Below are 13,397 nucleotides of genomic sequence, written 5' to 3'. Positions count from 1 at the left end.
CCGGAGAGGGCAGAAGCGCGCCCAAGCTGTCGACGTAAAGTCTCGTTATTTCATCTCGCTCCTTCCAGCCACGCCATCGACCTCTAGATTCCGCGGGTCCTCCTTTCCCCCAGGGGAAGAGACACGGGAAGATCTTTTGGGGAAAAGTCGGGTGTAAATGTGTCTTCAAACTTGTCCCCGCGTCGGTTGGCAATGAGTGGTTCCGGATTCCCGTCCAATGTAATGAACTGCTCCGGCTGGGCCGCTGTGTCGATGGCCCTCCCTTCCGAATCTCTCTCCGAAGGTATTGCCCGGCCTAGGTGCTCCAGCCTTTCAAAAGCCGTCGCCTTGGGGGGAATGTCCATTCGCATCATCCCAGATGAGGTGATTTCCTCAATCTCTTCCCGAATCTGCACCTCTGCATCAGCCTCCAGATCGATATCGTTGTCCGTGTCCCAAATCGGGTCATTTCCCGTTGCAGCCTTATCTGTCGCCCACAGGGGGTCCATTATGTCCCTAGTTGGAATGTCTCGACTATCTGACTCTCCTCGTTCTGCTGACGGCACATAGTGCCCCGTCTGGATCGCGTCCTGGGCATTTGGCACGCATTGCTCCATGTCAGCTAGCAGAGCCCTAGGTATCTCATCACTGGTATCTCTATATTGTCCCAGTTTCTGCGTGCTTATCTCGATCTGACGATACAGTGGGTCATGCTCCTTAAGCCATAAAAGCGCCTTTTGTATCCTGAGAGGCCGCACGCGAAGCAAGAAGCTCAGATCCCGTGGAAGCGGCTGTCGTGGCCGGATAAAGCAGACGTGGAGATTCCTTATGTTGGATGATAGGGGCTGAGAGGACGGTGCTTGTAAGGCTTTCTAGGTTGTTGGGGAAAACCGTAATATGACCCCTTCTTCAGCTTCTGATAGTTTTGATTAGTTTTCCTCTCCACGGATATCTTAATTTTTGTTACCTGACCGTAAGGTTATACCAGAGCAATAAGTCTTTTCTGTATTAGACCCAAGTCACGAAGCTCTTGCGGATATCAATGAAGGCACCTAATAGCAAGATTGTTAACAGAGCAGCCCCTTGGCACGCTGCCCGCAACGAGAGACTTGTAACAGCCAGAGCAGAAAGATAAGGTGGCGTGTAAGCTGGCAGGAAAGCACTCTCGGCACTCTAGAGTTCCAGGTGTTTTAACTAAAGACCGAATGGCAGACCCTTCCGGCAAACGCTCTTGCCATGCTTGCCGACGTAAATCCCCCGGCGCCGTCATTTGCCGACAAAGATAGCAATAGTCTGTAGGTAAGCCTATCCGAGAATGTATACTTTGAGCAATATTTAGAATTTATTAGGCAGAGAAAAGGAGAGTAAAAGTGGTATAAGAATTAATATTAACGTGTAGGGCCCGCAATATTATGTGATAGTATATTTCTGAAGCGGCTAATTAGAAGCAGCTAAAAACAGCTAACTAAAAGATAGTATTATAGCTAATTAAAAACCTTAAAAACACGTGACAGGAACTATTTTTCTTGCAGATTCAGATTACGTGTACGCGTGCAGGGGGGTCGGAGTGTAAAAAAAGCTTCGCTTTTAATTAATTCCGCCTTTAGCGCTTACTACTGCCTATCCCAAGTTCCGCTAGCAGCATTGCTGCCGCGCAAATTACCTGAGCACCAGACGTTATTGGCAGTGTCTGCCTTATATAGTCAAGTCGCTTCGTTTATCTTGACACGTAGACGTAGTGCAAGTACTCAGCAACAATAAATTAGGACTAAGTTTAGTTAGGTCTGTGGCCGAAATTTAATACAGCCGTAGGAAGGGACATTAAGAGTATTTCAATGCACACATTCGGAGCCACTAGGGGTTCGATAAGTCACGACAACACTTCCCCCGGAGGATCCAGCGATGCCTTGCGATACGCCGGAAACGCTGCCGGACACGTAGCTAGAACCGCCGCCGCCTCCCGCCGGAATGACATACCAGCCATCTCCGTAATTCCAGTAGACCGAGGCCCCACTACCGCCGGCCTTATAGCCTCCGCCGCCACCACCCGAACCTCCAGCGCCGCTTGAAGTCGTTTGGGGATTGCCTACGCCAGCTCCGCCAGCAGTGCCACTCCCAGGTCTCCCAACATAAGCCGTGGTTGCATATCCGTAGTATTGCCCCCCGACGCCAGGGCTGCTGGCCGAGCCCGGGCTTCCTCCGGCCGCCTTGGAGAAATAATTAGCCATGTTAGCTCCAGTCGGTGTAATAACCCGCGACACTCCTGGAGTCTCGCCGCTGCCGCGGTTACTGTCAGACTGATATGCTTTACTGTTGGGATATGTTCCAACTGTGATAGATCCGCCGCCACCTCCTCCAGCGACGGCGACCAATATACCACCAAGATACAAGGCAGACGCGGCACCGCCTCCACCACCTCCCTGGGAGGCGGTTCCGCCGTTCCCATATGCACTTATTCCGGCCGTGTTTATACCCCCAGCGCTACCGGCAACGGCGGAAATTGTCTGCCCAGGAGACACTGTAATAGACCCAGATATTAATGCACCGTAACCCCCTTGATACCCGATCTGCCCGCCAGCACCACCAGTAATATTGAAGCGCATGGTTTGAGCACATTGAGGGACGGTCCACTGGGTCGAAGTGCCTGTTGAGCCGACAGCCAAAAGCGTGTCCGAAGCCAGGTATTGTGCAACTTGCCCAACTGTAGCAGGGCCGGTGGACATGCTATTAAAATATCCCGTGCAAAAGTAAAGCCATCCAAGACCGCCCTTAACCATCCCTTGAATATACGAGTTCAAAGAGTTGGTGTCCGCTGCGATCCCATCAGCGGTCTTGCCCACAAAGTCATGGATAATTATACCAGCCTGTTTTTCGTAACCAGCCGGAATAGTATTTTTCATAGTCGCCGTGCTTAGATATGACGCATAACTCTCAAAGGAGCCGACAGCGTCGCATATCTTGTAGAAATCAGCAGGGGCCGCTGCGCCAAAGTGGCAGAAAATAGTAATATTACCGCTAAAAGCTTTACGCGCGAAGGAAGTAACGTTTGTTATATACGCCAAGTTGCTTGACTCGTCAATAAAGAGGCCGTGAATTGAGATATTAGACGCCGAGTATGAGGCCCAGTTTGCCCAAGTTGTAATGTTCTTAGTAATTTCATCCATCGGGATACTCGCGTAGGCAGTTCGGATATAGCCAAGCGTCTTGACGTTTGGGAAGGAGTTAAGCTTTGATACACCGGCAATGTAGTTGACATCGTTATTACCAGGCATATAGGTTGAGCCAGGGCCAGTGGCAACGTTAACCACGGCCAGCCATGGAAGACTTGGGTGAGCCGCGATAGCGTTAAACGCAGGCGACCAGTTGGCCGCGCCGTCGTTCCAGGTAATAGACGGATAGAGGTAGAGCGGCAATATGATGCCAGTTGAGGAGACCAGCGCGGCCAGGCTAGTTGTGAGAGCAATAGCGACGCTGGCAGTGAAACGCATGGTAAATAAATGTCTTTAACGAGAAGCCTGGAGTAGATGAATAACAACGGGGAACTGGGGTTAACTGGCTGCAAATAACCAAACCCAGGTTTGTGGCTATTGGATTCTCTTATAGAGAGACGGAGTGGGACATGTTAACATGTGCTATACAAATAAAAAGCCTGTACTTCGTCCCTGAGGCCATGGCGTCTACAGCTAGTATGCCCCATGCGTTGTTTAAGGAGGCATGTCACACTCTTTTATTCATGGCAACTTTCCACAAACCGGGTAATCAATTGGCTGGCTAAGTTATCATTGCAAGCCTCAACGGGAGTTTGACGCTATTCTATGCATACTCACCAGAAACATGCTACACGCGAGCCTAAAAGAACCCACACCCGCGGACATGCATTTCAATATTATTGGCCCACAGTGGATTATCTGAGTTGGAGAGGCTCGCCCGTGGTTAGGGTGTGTTTTAAGTTTTGGTGATTGATGGGGCAGCTGGGGTTCCCGTTTAATCCTTGTCGCAGAAATCTAGGCTTTCGCAAGCGTGATGCCAGGACAAGGTCAGATAATAGGTTTTCTCGCATATTGACTTCGTATGATATGTGTTGCTCTTAGCTGCACAAGCCAATCCCTTTCCGTTAAAAGCTAAAAGGGTAATATTTATTGTACGTGCCTGAAATCTTAATAACGAGCTATCTTCTCGTTGTTGCCTCGTTTTATTAGCTACGTTTTTCTTACAAGTTTGCTATTCTTGCTCTCTTGCCTTCTTTATTGATATACGAATTGCAGACACAACCTAATAGTAAGAATAATACAAATTTATTTTGCAAACCCAAGCGGTCTTACTGTATACTACCACGTGACACGTAAAACTTACAGTAGCGACGAATATCTACCGAATACTATCTACTAAGGTAGAAACGCCTTTAATTCGTTCTTGTATTGTATCTAGTTGTGGCTTGAAGCGCTCTGTTATAGAATAAAAGGTTAGTATATAAGAATCTAGCAGTTTACTCTTTAAAGGAAGAATAAGAATAGCATTCTATTTAATTATATTTAGATTACGACTATCTTTATAACTTTGCGCTATTATATCCCTAACAACCTATTTGATACCGCTAGGTTTATTTGGATCACAAGAGGGGTTACGTAGAAGTGACAGAATAGACTTGGTCTAATTCTAGGCCGCACCGGAATCAGCTTATCTCCATTTGAGATATGGACATGCAACCCAGGTGTACTGTACTATAAGACCGTTACGCCATTCTCCGCCTCAGCCTTGTGTACCCAGCCTACTACTTTCGTTAGAATCCTCACTATACAGTCTTGCGAAATGTTAGTTATACTACTTAGTTCCCCGAGTTGTCGACTGAGGCAATAAGCCTTGTCACGCTTAGTAATAGGAGTTGATTTCCTTAGCAACCTGCGCATGTGAGCGCCACAACTGACGTCGTAGCGCAGACCTCTACTTTGCTGCTAAGCTCGTATTCTTCTAGGGTCATGACTCGCCGGCTACCGATTAGCCCCTCGCAAGGATTACGCACGGACTGCCCTCTTTTAGTCTCCTGCTCCCTGTAATATTGCTTGAACAAGGGTCCCGGATAATATGCCGTAATTTCAGCTCCTGAGGTTGAACATTTGACACCTCGCAGAGAGACTGGAAGCAGCAATGAGATCCCCGGACGAACCGGTTCTCTAGACTCTTGTAGTTCCTGGGTCAGAAGGGACTTAACGATGGGGCTGTTAGCACCGCTCTACCTGTGGCTACAAGAACGCCCCGAGACCACTAGGTTGTCAGCGCACTATCACGACTTGTCTAAGACATTTACATGAGCACAGACTATTAGCGCACTATAAAGCTGTAGTCTAGATAGCTTTCTCTTCCGTCCTCCTTAAGGCACAACTACGTTACCACCAGCACCTTCAATTGGCCCTGTAATAGTTTGTGTCTACTCAAATTAGCGTCTACCGTAACGGGGCCCGTTCTGACTTTTAAGCTAATTACCACTATACACTTACCCCTATTTAAATTACTCTTATAACAGGCTTTATTCCCGCCTAATATTTCTTATACTTTATAAAACGCGTTTTAAATCTTTTAAAATAAAGCTTATTCTTAGATTATCCTATATAGCTAATTATATTATATTATTATATTAGGCTTATAAGTTTTATATATGTTTAAGTATAGTATAGCGCGTTTAAGAATAAGACTAAAAAATACTATTATATATATATAACTTTTTTTTTACCCTTTTTAAAAGGTATTAATTAAACCTATCTAATATTATAAGAAAACTTTATAGCTTATACCTAGTACCCTAGATATACCGGCGGTTATAACCAGAAAAAGTATAATATATTATATTACCCCTCTAAAAGAGGTAAAACTACTAATGTAAATTTACTTAGCAGCTTTAGCCTTATAAGCTTTTTTAGCCTTTTTAGCTTTTTTAATTTTAGCTTTATTAGTTTTATTCGCTTTTTTTATAGCTTTTTTTATAGCTTTTTTTATAGCTAATTTAATAGTTTTTTTAATATTATATTTTAATTTAATATTTTTAAAAGCTTTTTTTTTAAAATTCTAAATATTTTTATAATTTTTTTAATTTTCTTAGAATTAAAATTTTTAACTTTAAAATAAGTATTTTTTATTATAAAAAGCTTTTAATTTATTAATAATTATATTACTTACTTAATTTTATTAATTTTAACCTTTAAAAATTACAATAAATAACTTACTTATTAAGCTTATTTAATAGCTTATTATACTTAATTATCTTATTATTATTATTTATAAATTATTATTATAAATATTAATAAGTACTTATAAAATATATATATATATTAATATTTGGTTGATTCGCTTTATAATCAAATAAAATTACACGTATAATACTAGTATCGTGCAAGCGTAAAATCTAAAACAGTATTCGGCTGTACCAGGCCAAGGACAGTAGGAGACTAGAAATATATATATATATAAAGTTTAATTATATAGTAATAACTAAGGCTATTATAAAATAATTATAGCTAATAAGCTGTAATATAATATTAATTATACAAGGTATTATCTTAATTATTACTTAACTTATTATTATCTTATAAGAAGCCGCTTCTAGGAAGCCGGGCCGTATATCAGTTATATATAGGCTACGCGTGCTAGTTGCTTGTCAATTTCCTTGACGGCTCTGTAGAAGTTGAGATGACCCAACCCGACTACCATTCGTGTAAGTCGCACTTTACCCAGTACGCCCGCGGGGGCTCTGGATGACATGCTCCAAGAGAGCCTATCAATAGACTGTGGGAATCCTCGCATATAGCCTTTGCTACGTTGCCTTGGCGCCCAAGTTCGCACGGCAACATTCGCCCAGCTTCTGGGTGCGAGCCGCTCACCAGAGTTTCAGCACAACACTGACAGCTCAGCATATTAACAGTGGGGGGACTTCCTCTGACAATATCGGGCTAGAGAGAGATGTATAATGAATAGCAACACAATTTGGGTTTACTGTAACAAACTACGCTTCTTTAATTCTATACATATGGCAGCATATGTTTCTGCATGTAGAAAACAAGGTGTGAGGCAGCGTAGGGTCTGGATCGAATATTCCAATCGTGTTCCCGGCGAGCGGCAACTACTTTTTCCAAGGGGACATGAGTCATAGATATCAAAGTCTTTAATGCGCCTCATTCTAACAATATCCTGGAAGCATCCCGTTTCATCTTCTCGATCCTTTTCTCATATCAACTCTAGAAAGAAATACCAATCCACACGTCTAGAACAAAGCGGTCTTGCATAGCTTAATGCCTATGTCGCATAATTTCGGTTACGAGGGTGGCAAGACAGTAATGCTGAAGCCTAGGGGTGATGATAATCGTCCCATGACATGAGGTACTGCCCACCATCATGGGTATATATGCAGGTAAAGCACTCATCCACCTTGTGTAAAAACGAGGAGTTGCAGGCGCAAAAGCTTGATCCCCCCTGCAGCTGCTGGGCATTCGTTTATGCACCCTGATATGGTCTGATGCTGGTGGAGGAACGTCAGAGGTCAAGCTCGAGTTGCCGCTCCAAGTTACGACGCAACAATTGACATCAGGAGCGTAAAAGGCCACGGAATAAACCGTGATGGCCTATGAAGTCTCATCTCGCGTGACTAGTCGAACAAGAGAGGTATTGGCATATATTTATCGTTATGTCACAACAGTAGCTTTAGATTGACCGTCGTGGAGGTTTATTTAGATATGAGGCAGCGTGGGTAACGCAGCAACGCGACATCATGCATAGTGCGTAACGGCTCTCCCTAGGAATAGGAGGCCTATATAGCTTGACTAGCTGTTGTTAAAGCGCATTAAACTATATAGGGTTGCTTTAAGGCAACTGTGGTCTCAATTGAGTGGAGGTGTGTCGTCTTGGGTCATATACTGGTGCGGACACGTGAGAAAACGTTGGTATTGGCCAAAAAGTCTAAAAGAAGCCGGATTAGCCGCCGTCGAAAAGTGCCTTGCTCGCGGCGACATTCTGCTAGGGATCCTATCCTCGCTCCGACACAATAGCTCCAGATGTCCTTAAATTTCAATGTTCCTTTCCGTCCCTATCCCGCCGGCGCCAGCGTCGAGACTCGGCCTTCTTTCCAATCAGAGGGCATACTGTTACGCTACTTGCTCCTACCTATAGCAAAAGTGGAATGCACACTCCAATAGGAGCGGCGTTCAGTCTTGTCATGTCTTTGATTGGTACACTGACAAATATACATGTAACTGTAGGCTGAGTGGTGGGCCAGGTCGCGAGTCATGCCAGACCAAGTTTCCGCGCGCATAGAGAAAGCGTATTTATGCACATATAGTGTTATGTACATATAGTGTTATGCGTCAGCTAGCATTATCATTAAAGCATCACACCAGCACATAGAGACGTATGGTTCCACGTGCGTGCTACGTCCCTTTCTCGGTACGTGATGCATAGTGCAGCTATATGCTATCTATTCTTTACGCATAATACATGACTAGTAGGGAATGAAATGAGATAACCGATTATGCTGTGAAAACAAGTTGACTGTTCTTGTGTGTTACATAGGTATATAAAGATAATCAAGACTCTCCCTCCATGCTGAGCACTTACAAGCAACCAACATCAACATATATTTAGTCTACCAGATACATCTACATACTACAGCCCTTCATCATGATCTTCTCCATGACCCCACAAGTCTTTTCCGTCTTGTGCTTGGCGGTTGTATCTGTCGCCGGCCAGTGGACCGGAAATTACAACACGACACCCGTGGCGGATAACCCGATCGCTCCGCCCGGATGCCAGCTCAAGAGCCTCCAGGGCCTGGACATAACGGCCCAAACGACTGTCTACAAGTGCGTCTGTACTGGCGGCCAGGTCTTTCCTAGCTGCAATTGGTTACTATCGCCTCGGCACCAGCTTTATAACAGTGTCAGGAATGCAACCTGCAAGTGTGCCGCGGCGAAATTGACTGGGGGCGATCCTCGGAGCCTGAATACGTATGGCAGGCTTCCGAATAACATGGGCTTCGACAAGCCTGGGGTGGTGAGGACGTGCATCTGTGATCCTGTGGCTGGTAAGGGAGATGACAGCACTGATAAGTTGGTTGAGACAGCTGGCAGCTGCTGGTGCCCGGCCGATCGATTTCTTTGGCAGACCAGTTTATCAGATGCGAAGGAGAGCCAGGCCGTTCCGGAGATGCCTCCTTCCGTCGGTGAACAGTCAACCGGAAAGCAAACCGAGCCATCAGAGGCGAAGGAGAGCCAGGGCGTTCCGGAGACCCCTTCTTCCGTCGACAAACAGTCGACCACTCAGCAGCCAGGAGAGCAGCAGTCAGCGACCGCATCTATCGATGAGTGCCGTGTCGATCCTTCCGTCGAACCGTCGACCACTCAGCAGCCAGGAGAGAAGCAGCCAGCAGAGAAGCAGCCAGCGACCGGATCTGTCCAGTGGACCGGAAATTACAACACGACAGGCGCGGTGCTCAGCGATAACCCTCCGCGCGGATGCGAGCTCGAGAGCCGCTTGCCCCGGACGATCCTCGCCCCGTGCGTCTGTACTGGCGGCAAGGTCATTGCCAGCTGCAATTGGCAGAGCATTCACGGGAGTTACAACACTGTCAGGGATGCAAACTGCAAGTGTCAACGTGCCCCGGCGGGATCTACATGGCAATATGCTAAAGACCTGGTGGCGTATGGCCTGGACTCGAATGGCCAGAACCTGCCTGGGGCGGTAAGGGGCTGCGGCTGTGATCCCGCTCCCGGCAAGGGGGACAACAAACCTGATGAGTCAGGATTGGTTGTGCCAGGCCCCAACTGCTTGTGCCCGACCCGTAATCTCGAAGAGTACAGCGGGTTATCAGAGGCGGAGGAGAGCCAGCAGCCAGGAGAGCAGCAGGTACCGACCGGATCTTTCCAGCGGTGCCGCGACGATTTAAACAAGGGGAAGCTTCGTCAGAACATCCTCTGCAAGCAGTTGATGGAAGTTAAACCTAAGGAATTGCCCCAACGGATGCAGAGCGTACTTCCAAACTGCAGCATTTCTTCCCTCACTGAAATCTGCAAGGATATTCCCCAAGACTAATTTACGCGGAAAAGGCCCAACAGATGGTGAAACCCATTAAACGGGCTTCACCGATGCGGGACTTATTGGTTACATGGCTTAAATACGTGCCCGGGTAAAAAAGGGCCTAGGTCTAAGCGTTTCTTCCATGTATAAATAGCGGTTATTATTCTTTTCTTTTCTCTTAGTAACTCAAGACCCTTGGGACTCTTGAGATTAGTATTGAATTGAACCCTTTTGCTCTAAGCCTCCTAAGTTGAACCCTTGTCATAACCAAGTTACCTCTGTTACATGCATCTTCTACAACCGACTAATATATTCATCTCCTCGCTGAAGTGGAAAATTGAAACGCCGACACTCTAGACGCCTCAAAAGCATTGGTCGAGCTGGATACGGAACGCCTGGCCAGCCCCGTCGAGGTATACATACAGCACAAGCTCTGCTCTCTCAAAAGTGAGCTAGAATATGATGACAGTATTATCGCCCAGGCATCGAAAATTGTCCGTTCGCGAGCTAATAATAACTTCCTTTGGAGCAAGTCAAGTCTGTTCGTGGGAAGTACGCAGCCCAAGCTCTCGTGTTTCTGTGGAGCTTCTTTGCCGAAAACTAAACCCAAATAACCAGCATTTTGAACGACTTGTTGCGCAAGAGCACGCCCAACAGTCACTCTTCTTTGAGGATGCCATTTACGGAATGGACGCAGATGCCCGCTATCAAACAACTGCTGCTATCACGCCTCCAGAATATAACGCGTCCAATGGCCTGGGCACCGCGTGTCACACGGAAATGGCCGCGGTTACACGAGGGCTACGGTCACGACACCTAGGGCAAAGTCCCTCACCGACTTCTTGTATTGAAAGACCCCTTTGGCCAACGAGGCCTCGCGGAAAACCAAGGACCTTTGATACCAAAGACTGGTATTAGATGAATTGAGTCATTGCTCCAAGCCCAAGCCCTTGTCACACCGCGGCCCTTTCATACCATTCGTACGTACTCTTTCAACAGCACGTCTCGTCCTCGGCAACCCAAAATGCACCCTAGAGACTCAAGGGGTCTATACACAGAGTCCGTCCCGCTGAGTAGGTGTCTCTTGGCAATATCACCGCTTACTTCTGCACAAGACACTAGTCACATGTTGGAATTACACTGACTGTAGATGACCCAACAACCAGACCTGTGCTGGTGGCCTGACCGCGCGACAAGACCGCCGCCAGCAAGCATTCCATCCTTCGTACGATTCCATTCTTGACGAGTGAAAGTAGACGGCCGTCGCCCTGGCCCAGCCGTCCCGAGCAATCGTGCCGTGCGACAGGCCCAAAGGCGGTGCTCCAAAGACCAGCCTCGTCGCCTCTCCCGCACCCATTCAGCAGTCGCATCAACTTATCGTGGATGTGCTCCAACGACACACTCGGGCCCCAGAAGATGCCGCCACTGATCCTCGCCTGCTTCAGCCACGCAATCGCCGTGTCCAGCTTGCCGTTGCTCTCGTAAATCTTGGCAATGTCCTCCATGGTCCAGATGGCGCACTCGTCGTGGAAACGAGGATCCGGATTGGGCCCGAACGCCTCCCCAACAGGCTGTCCTACAATGTCGAAGCACACAGTGAGAGCCGAGACCCAATCGCCTTGGTCCATGTAGATGTGCTCCAGCAGACGGGCGAGTTGTCTCTCCTGGAGCGAGCCCTCGCCGGCCGTTGTGCGAATCTCCCCCAGGGCCAGGGTACACGCGCGCAGGGCACGTTCGTAGTCGCGCCCTCGACGGAGCAGGGCGATGAGTCGCTTTTGGGCGTGCAGCCTCAACGGGTTGGTGGGCTCGAGGCTCGCGCGCAGCCGGTCCACGATGCATTGCAGCGCGGTCAATGTATACTCTTGGCTGTCCATGCCTTGATGCAGCCGCGACAAGACGACCAGGATGGGGCTCTCTCGGGGCAGCTGCTTGAGTGCCAAGGAATGCAAATACGACAGCAGGGCCTTGCGGACGTCGGGATTTGCGGCTGTATTCACGGGCGACAAGGTACTCAGTATCTCGATGAGGGCGGTTGTTGCGCCTTGCGTGAAAATGTCGTTGGAGTGTGCCGCCGCCGCCGTCGAACTCTCGAGTAACCTGCGAGCCTTGGGCAGGTCGGAAATTTTGAAGAAGTATATGCTTTCGCTACAGTCCTTCCAAAAGCGCGGCTGCAGCATCGCCGGCGTCGGGTCAAACCCGCCCGGGGTGTAGTATGTGCGAATGCTGAAAAGAACCAGGTCCAAGTGGGAGTCTGTGAAACCTCCCGGCCCTTGGCTGGGGCAAGGCAATGCGGCTTGTTTTTGGTGAAGCTGTACTTGGGTTCCGCGTCGTTCCACCGAGGCAGGTCTTCTTGTCCGTGATACCGGCGCCGTAGGTGCGTTGGCGAGGGACGACGACGTTGACAATGTCACATTACCAGACGAGGCCGTCTCATGAAATGTCAAGGCAAAGCTCGAGTCACCGGCGTTGTTGATACTTTGCCGTTGTGTCACCGCCATGTGAAGACCCTTCATGTCGGCCGACAATGTAGTCAGCTGCTGGGCCACGTCATGGAATCCTCGGAGCAACATGTCATTGTTCACGGCCGCAAGTGTATTTGTCGTCACCTGTACCTGCAAGCCCACGAGCGAGAGCTCACGCACCACGTTGATGTTGAGGCGATTCAGGCGCTCCAGCTTGTCTGGCAATTCCTTCTCCATTTTCAGCGACACAATCGACTTCCACATTCGAGCCATTCGCCTCCCTTTGGCGACTGACCCTTGACCAAACTCAGCCATTGGCGCGAGAAACGAATTTACATCTTGCGTCGCCTTGTATAGAGCCGTCATGGTTTCAAGGAGCCCGTCTAGGTGCGCTTGGGATTGGATCTGCTTGTACATGTCGGATCCTCCATGCTGCGGCGATAGGCTGGAACAAAGCGACTCGACATGTGATGTAGATGCCTCAACCTCACTGAGCAGCCTTGCAAGCTTGGGGGGGACTTCTCTAAGGCCTCTGACAACTCCAATCGTCTTGATGAGAGCTCCGGCAGCGGCTTCGGCGAACTGGACCGCCGCAGCGACAGCGCCCAGAACTGCCAATGCCTCGGCCATGCTTGCTACTGGAAGTATTCCAGCTCTGAGAGTTCGAAAGGATCCTTGTAGGTGCTGATGGCTTGGGTTTTGATCCAGAAGTCAACCTCGACGGCCGTGGAGGCTCAGTCAGCTCCCGTTGGATTAAAGATGAGTTACAACTTTCAGGCAACATGACACGGCCGGCGATGGCGCCCGTTTAATGATTTAATGTCGGCTCGAGTAGGAATGCACCGCCTCACGGGTGACGGGGAGCTGCGCCTGGTTTGGCGAACAAGTAGGCATGCCCAG

General features: G+C 48.2%; 4 protein-coding genes across 4 annotated transcripts; 1 reads left to right on the top strand and 3 right to left on the bottom strand.

The window, feature by feature from the left end:
• Positions 1 to 83: 83 nt before the first annotated feature.
• On the bottom strand, positions 84 to 596 carry G6M90_00g054970 (uncharacterized protein; the record flags this gene model as incomplete). Its single annotated transcript, XM_014685422.1, has 1 exon — positions 84 to 596. One exon carries the CDS (start codon positions 594 to 596, stop codon positions 84 to 86), a length of 513 nt encoding a protein of 170 aa, XP_014540908.1.
• A 1,215-nt stretch (positions 597 to 1,811) lies between these two features.
• G6M90_00g054960 (uncharacterized protein) lies at positions 1,812 to 3,467 on the bottom strand (the record flags this gene model as incomplete). The annotated part of the gene is made up of 1 exon (XM_014685423.1): positions 1,812 to 3,467. One exon carries the CDS (start codon positions 3,465 to 3,467, stop codon positions 1,812 to 1,814), a length of 1,656 nt encoding a protein of 551 aa, XP_014540909.1.
• Positions 3,468 to 8,640: 5,173 nt separating this feature from the next.
• Positions 8,641 to 10,050, top strand: G6M90_00g054950 (uncharacterized protein; the record flags this gene model as incomplete). The annotated part of the gene is made up of 1 exon (XM_014685424.1): positions 8,641 to 10,050. One exon carries the CDS (start codon positions 8,641 to 8,643, stop codon positions 10,048 to 10,050), a length of 1,410 nt encoding a protein of 469 aa, XP_014540910.1.
• Positions 10,051 to 11,153: 1,103 nt separating this feature from the next.
• G6M90_00g054940 (uncharacterized protein) lies at positions 11,154 to 13,127 on the bottom strand (the record flags this gene model as incomplete). The annotated part of the gene is made up of 1 exon (XM_014685425.1): positions 11,154 to 13,127. The coding sequence occupies one exon, from the start codon at positions 13,125 to 13,127 to the stop codon at positions 11,154 to 11,156; it is 1,974 nt and encodes a 657-aa protein (XP_014540911.1).
• Positions 13,128 to 13,397: the final 270 nt, after the last annotated feature.

Source organism: Metarhizium brunneum, chromosome 3 (assembly GCF_013426205.1).
Source record: "Metarhizium brunneum chromosome 3, complete sequence".
Taxonomy (NCBI): Eukaryota; Fungi; Ascomycota; class Sordariomycetes; order Hypocreales; family Clavicipitaceae; genus Metarhizium; species Metarhizium brunneum.
Note: the sequence above shows the minus strand (reverse complement) of the source record. Positions and strands in the feature narration are given on the sequence as shown.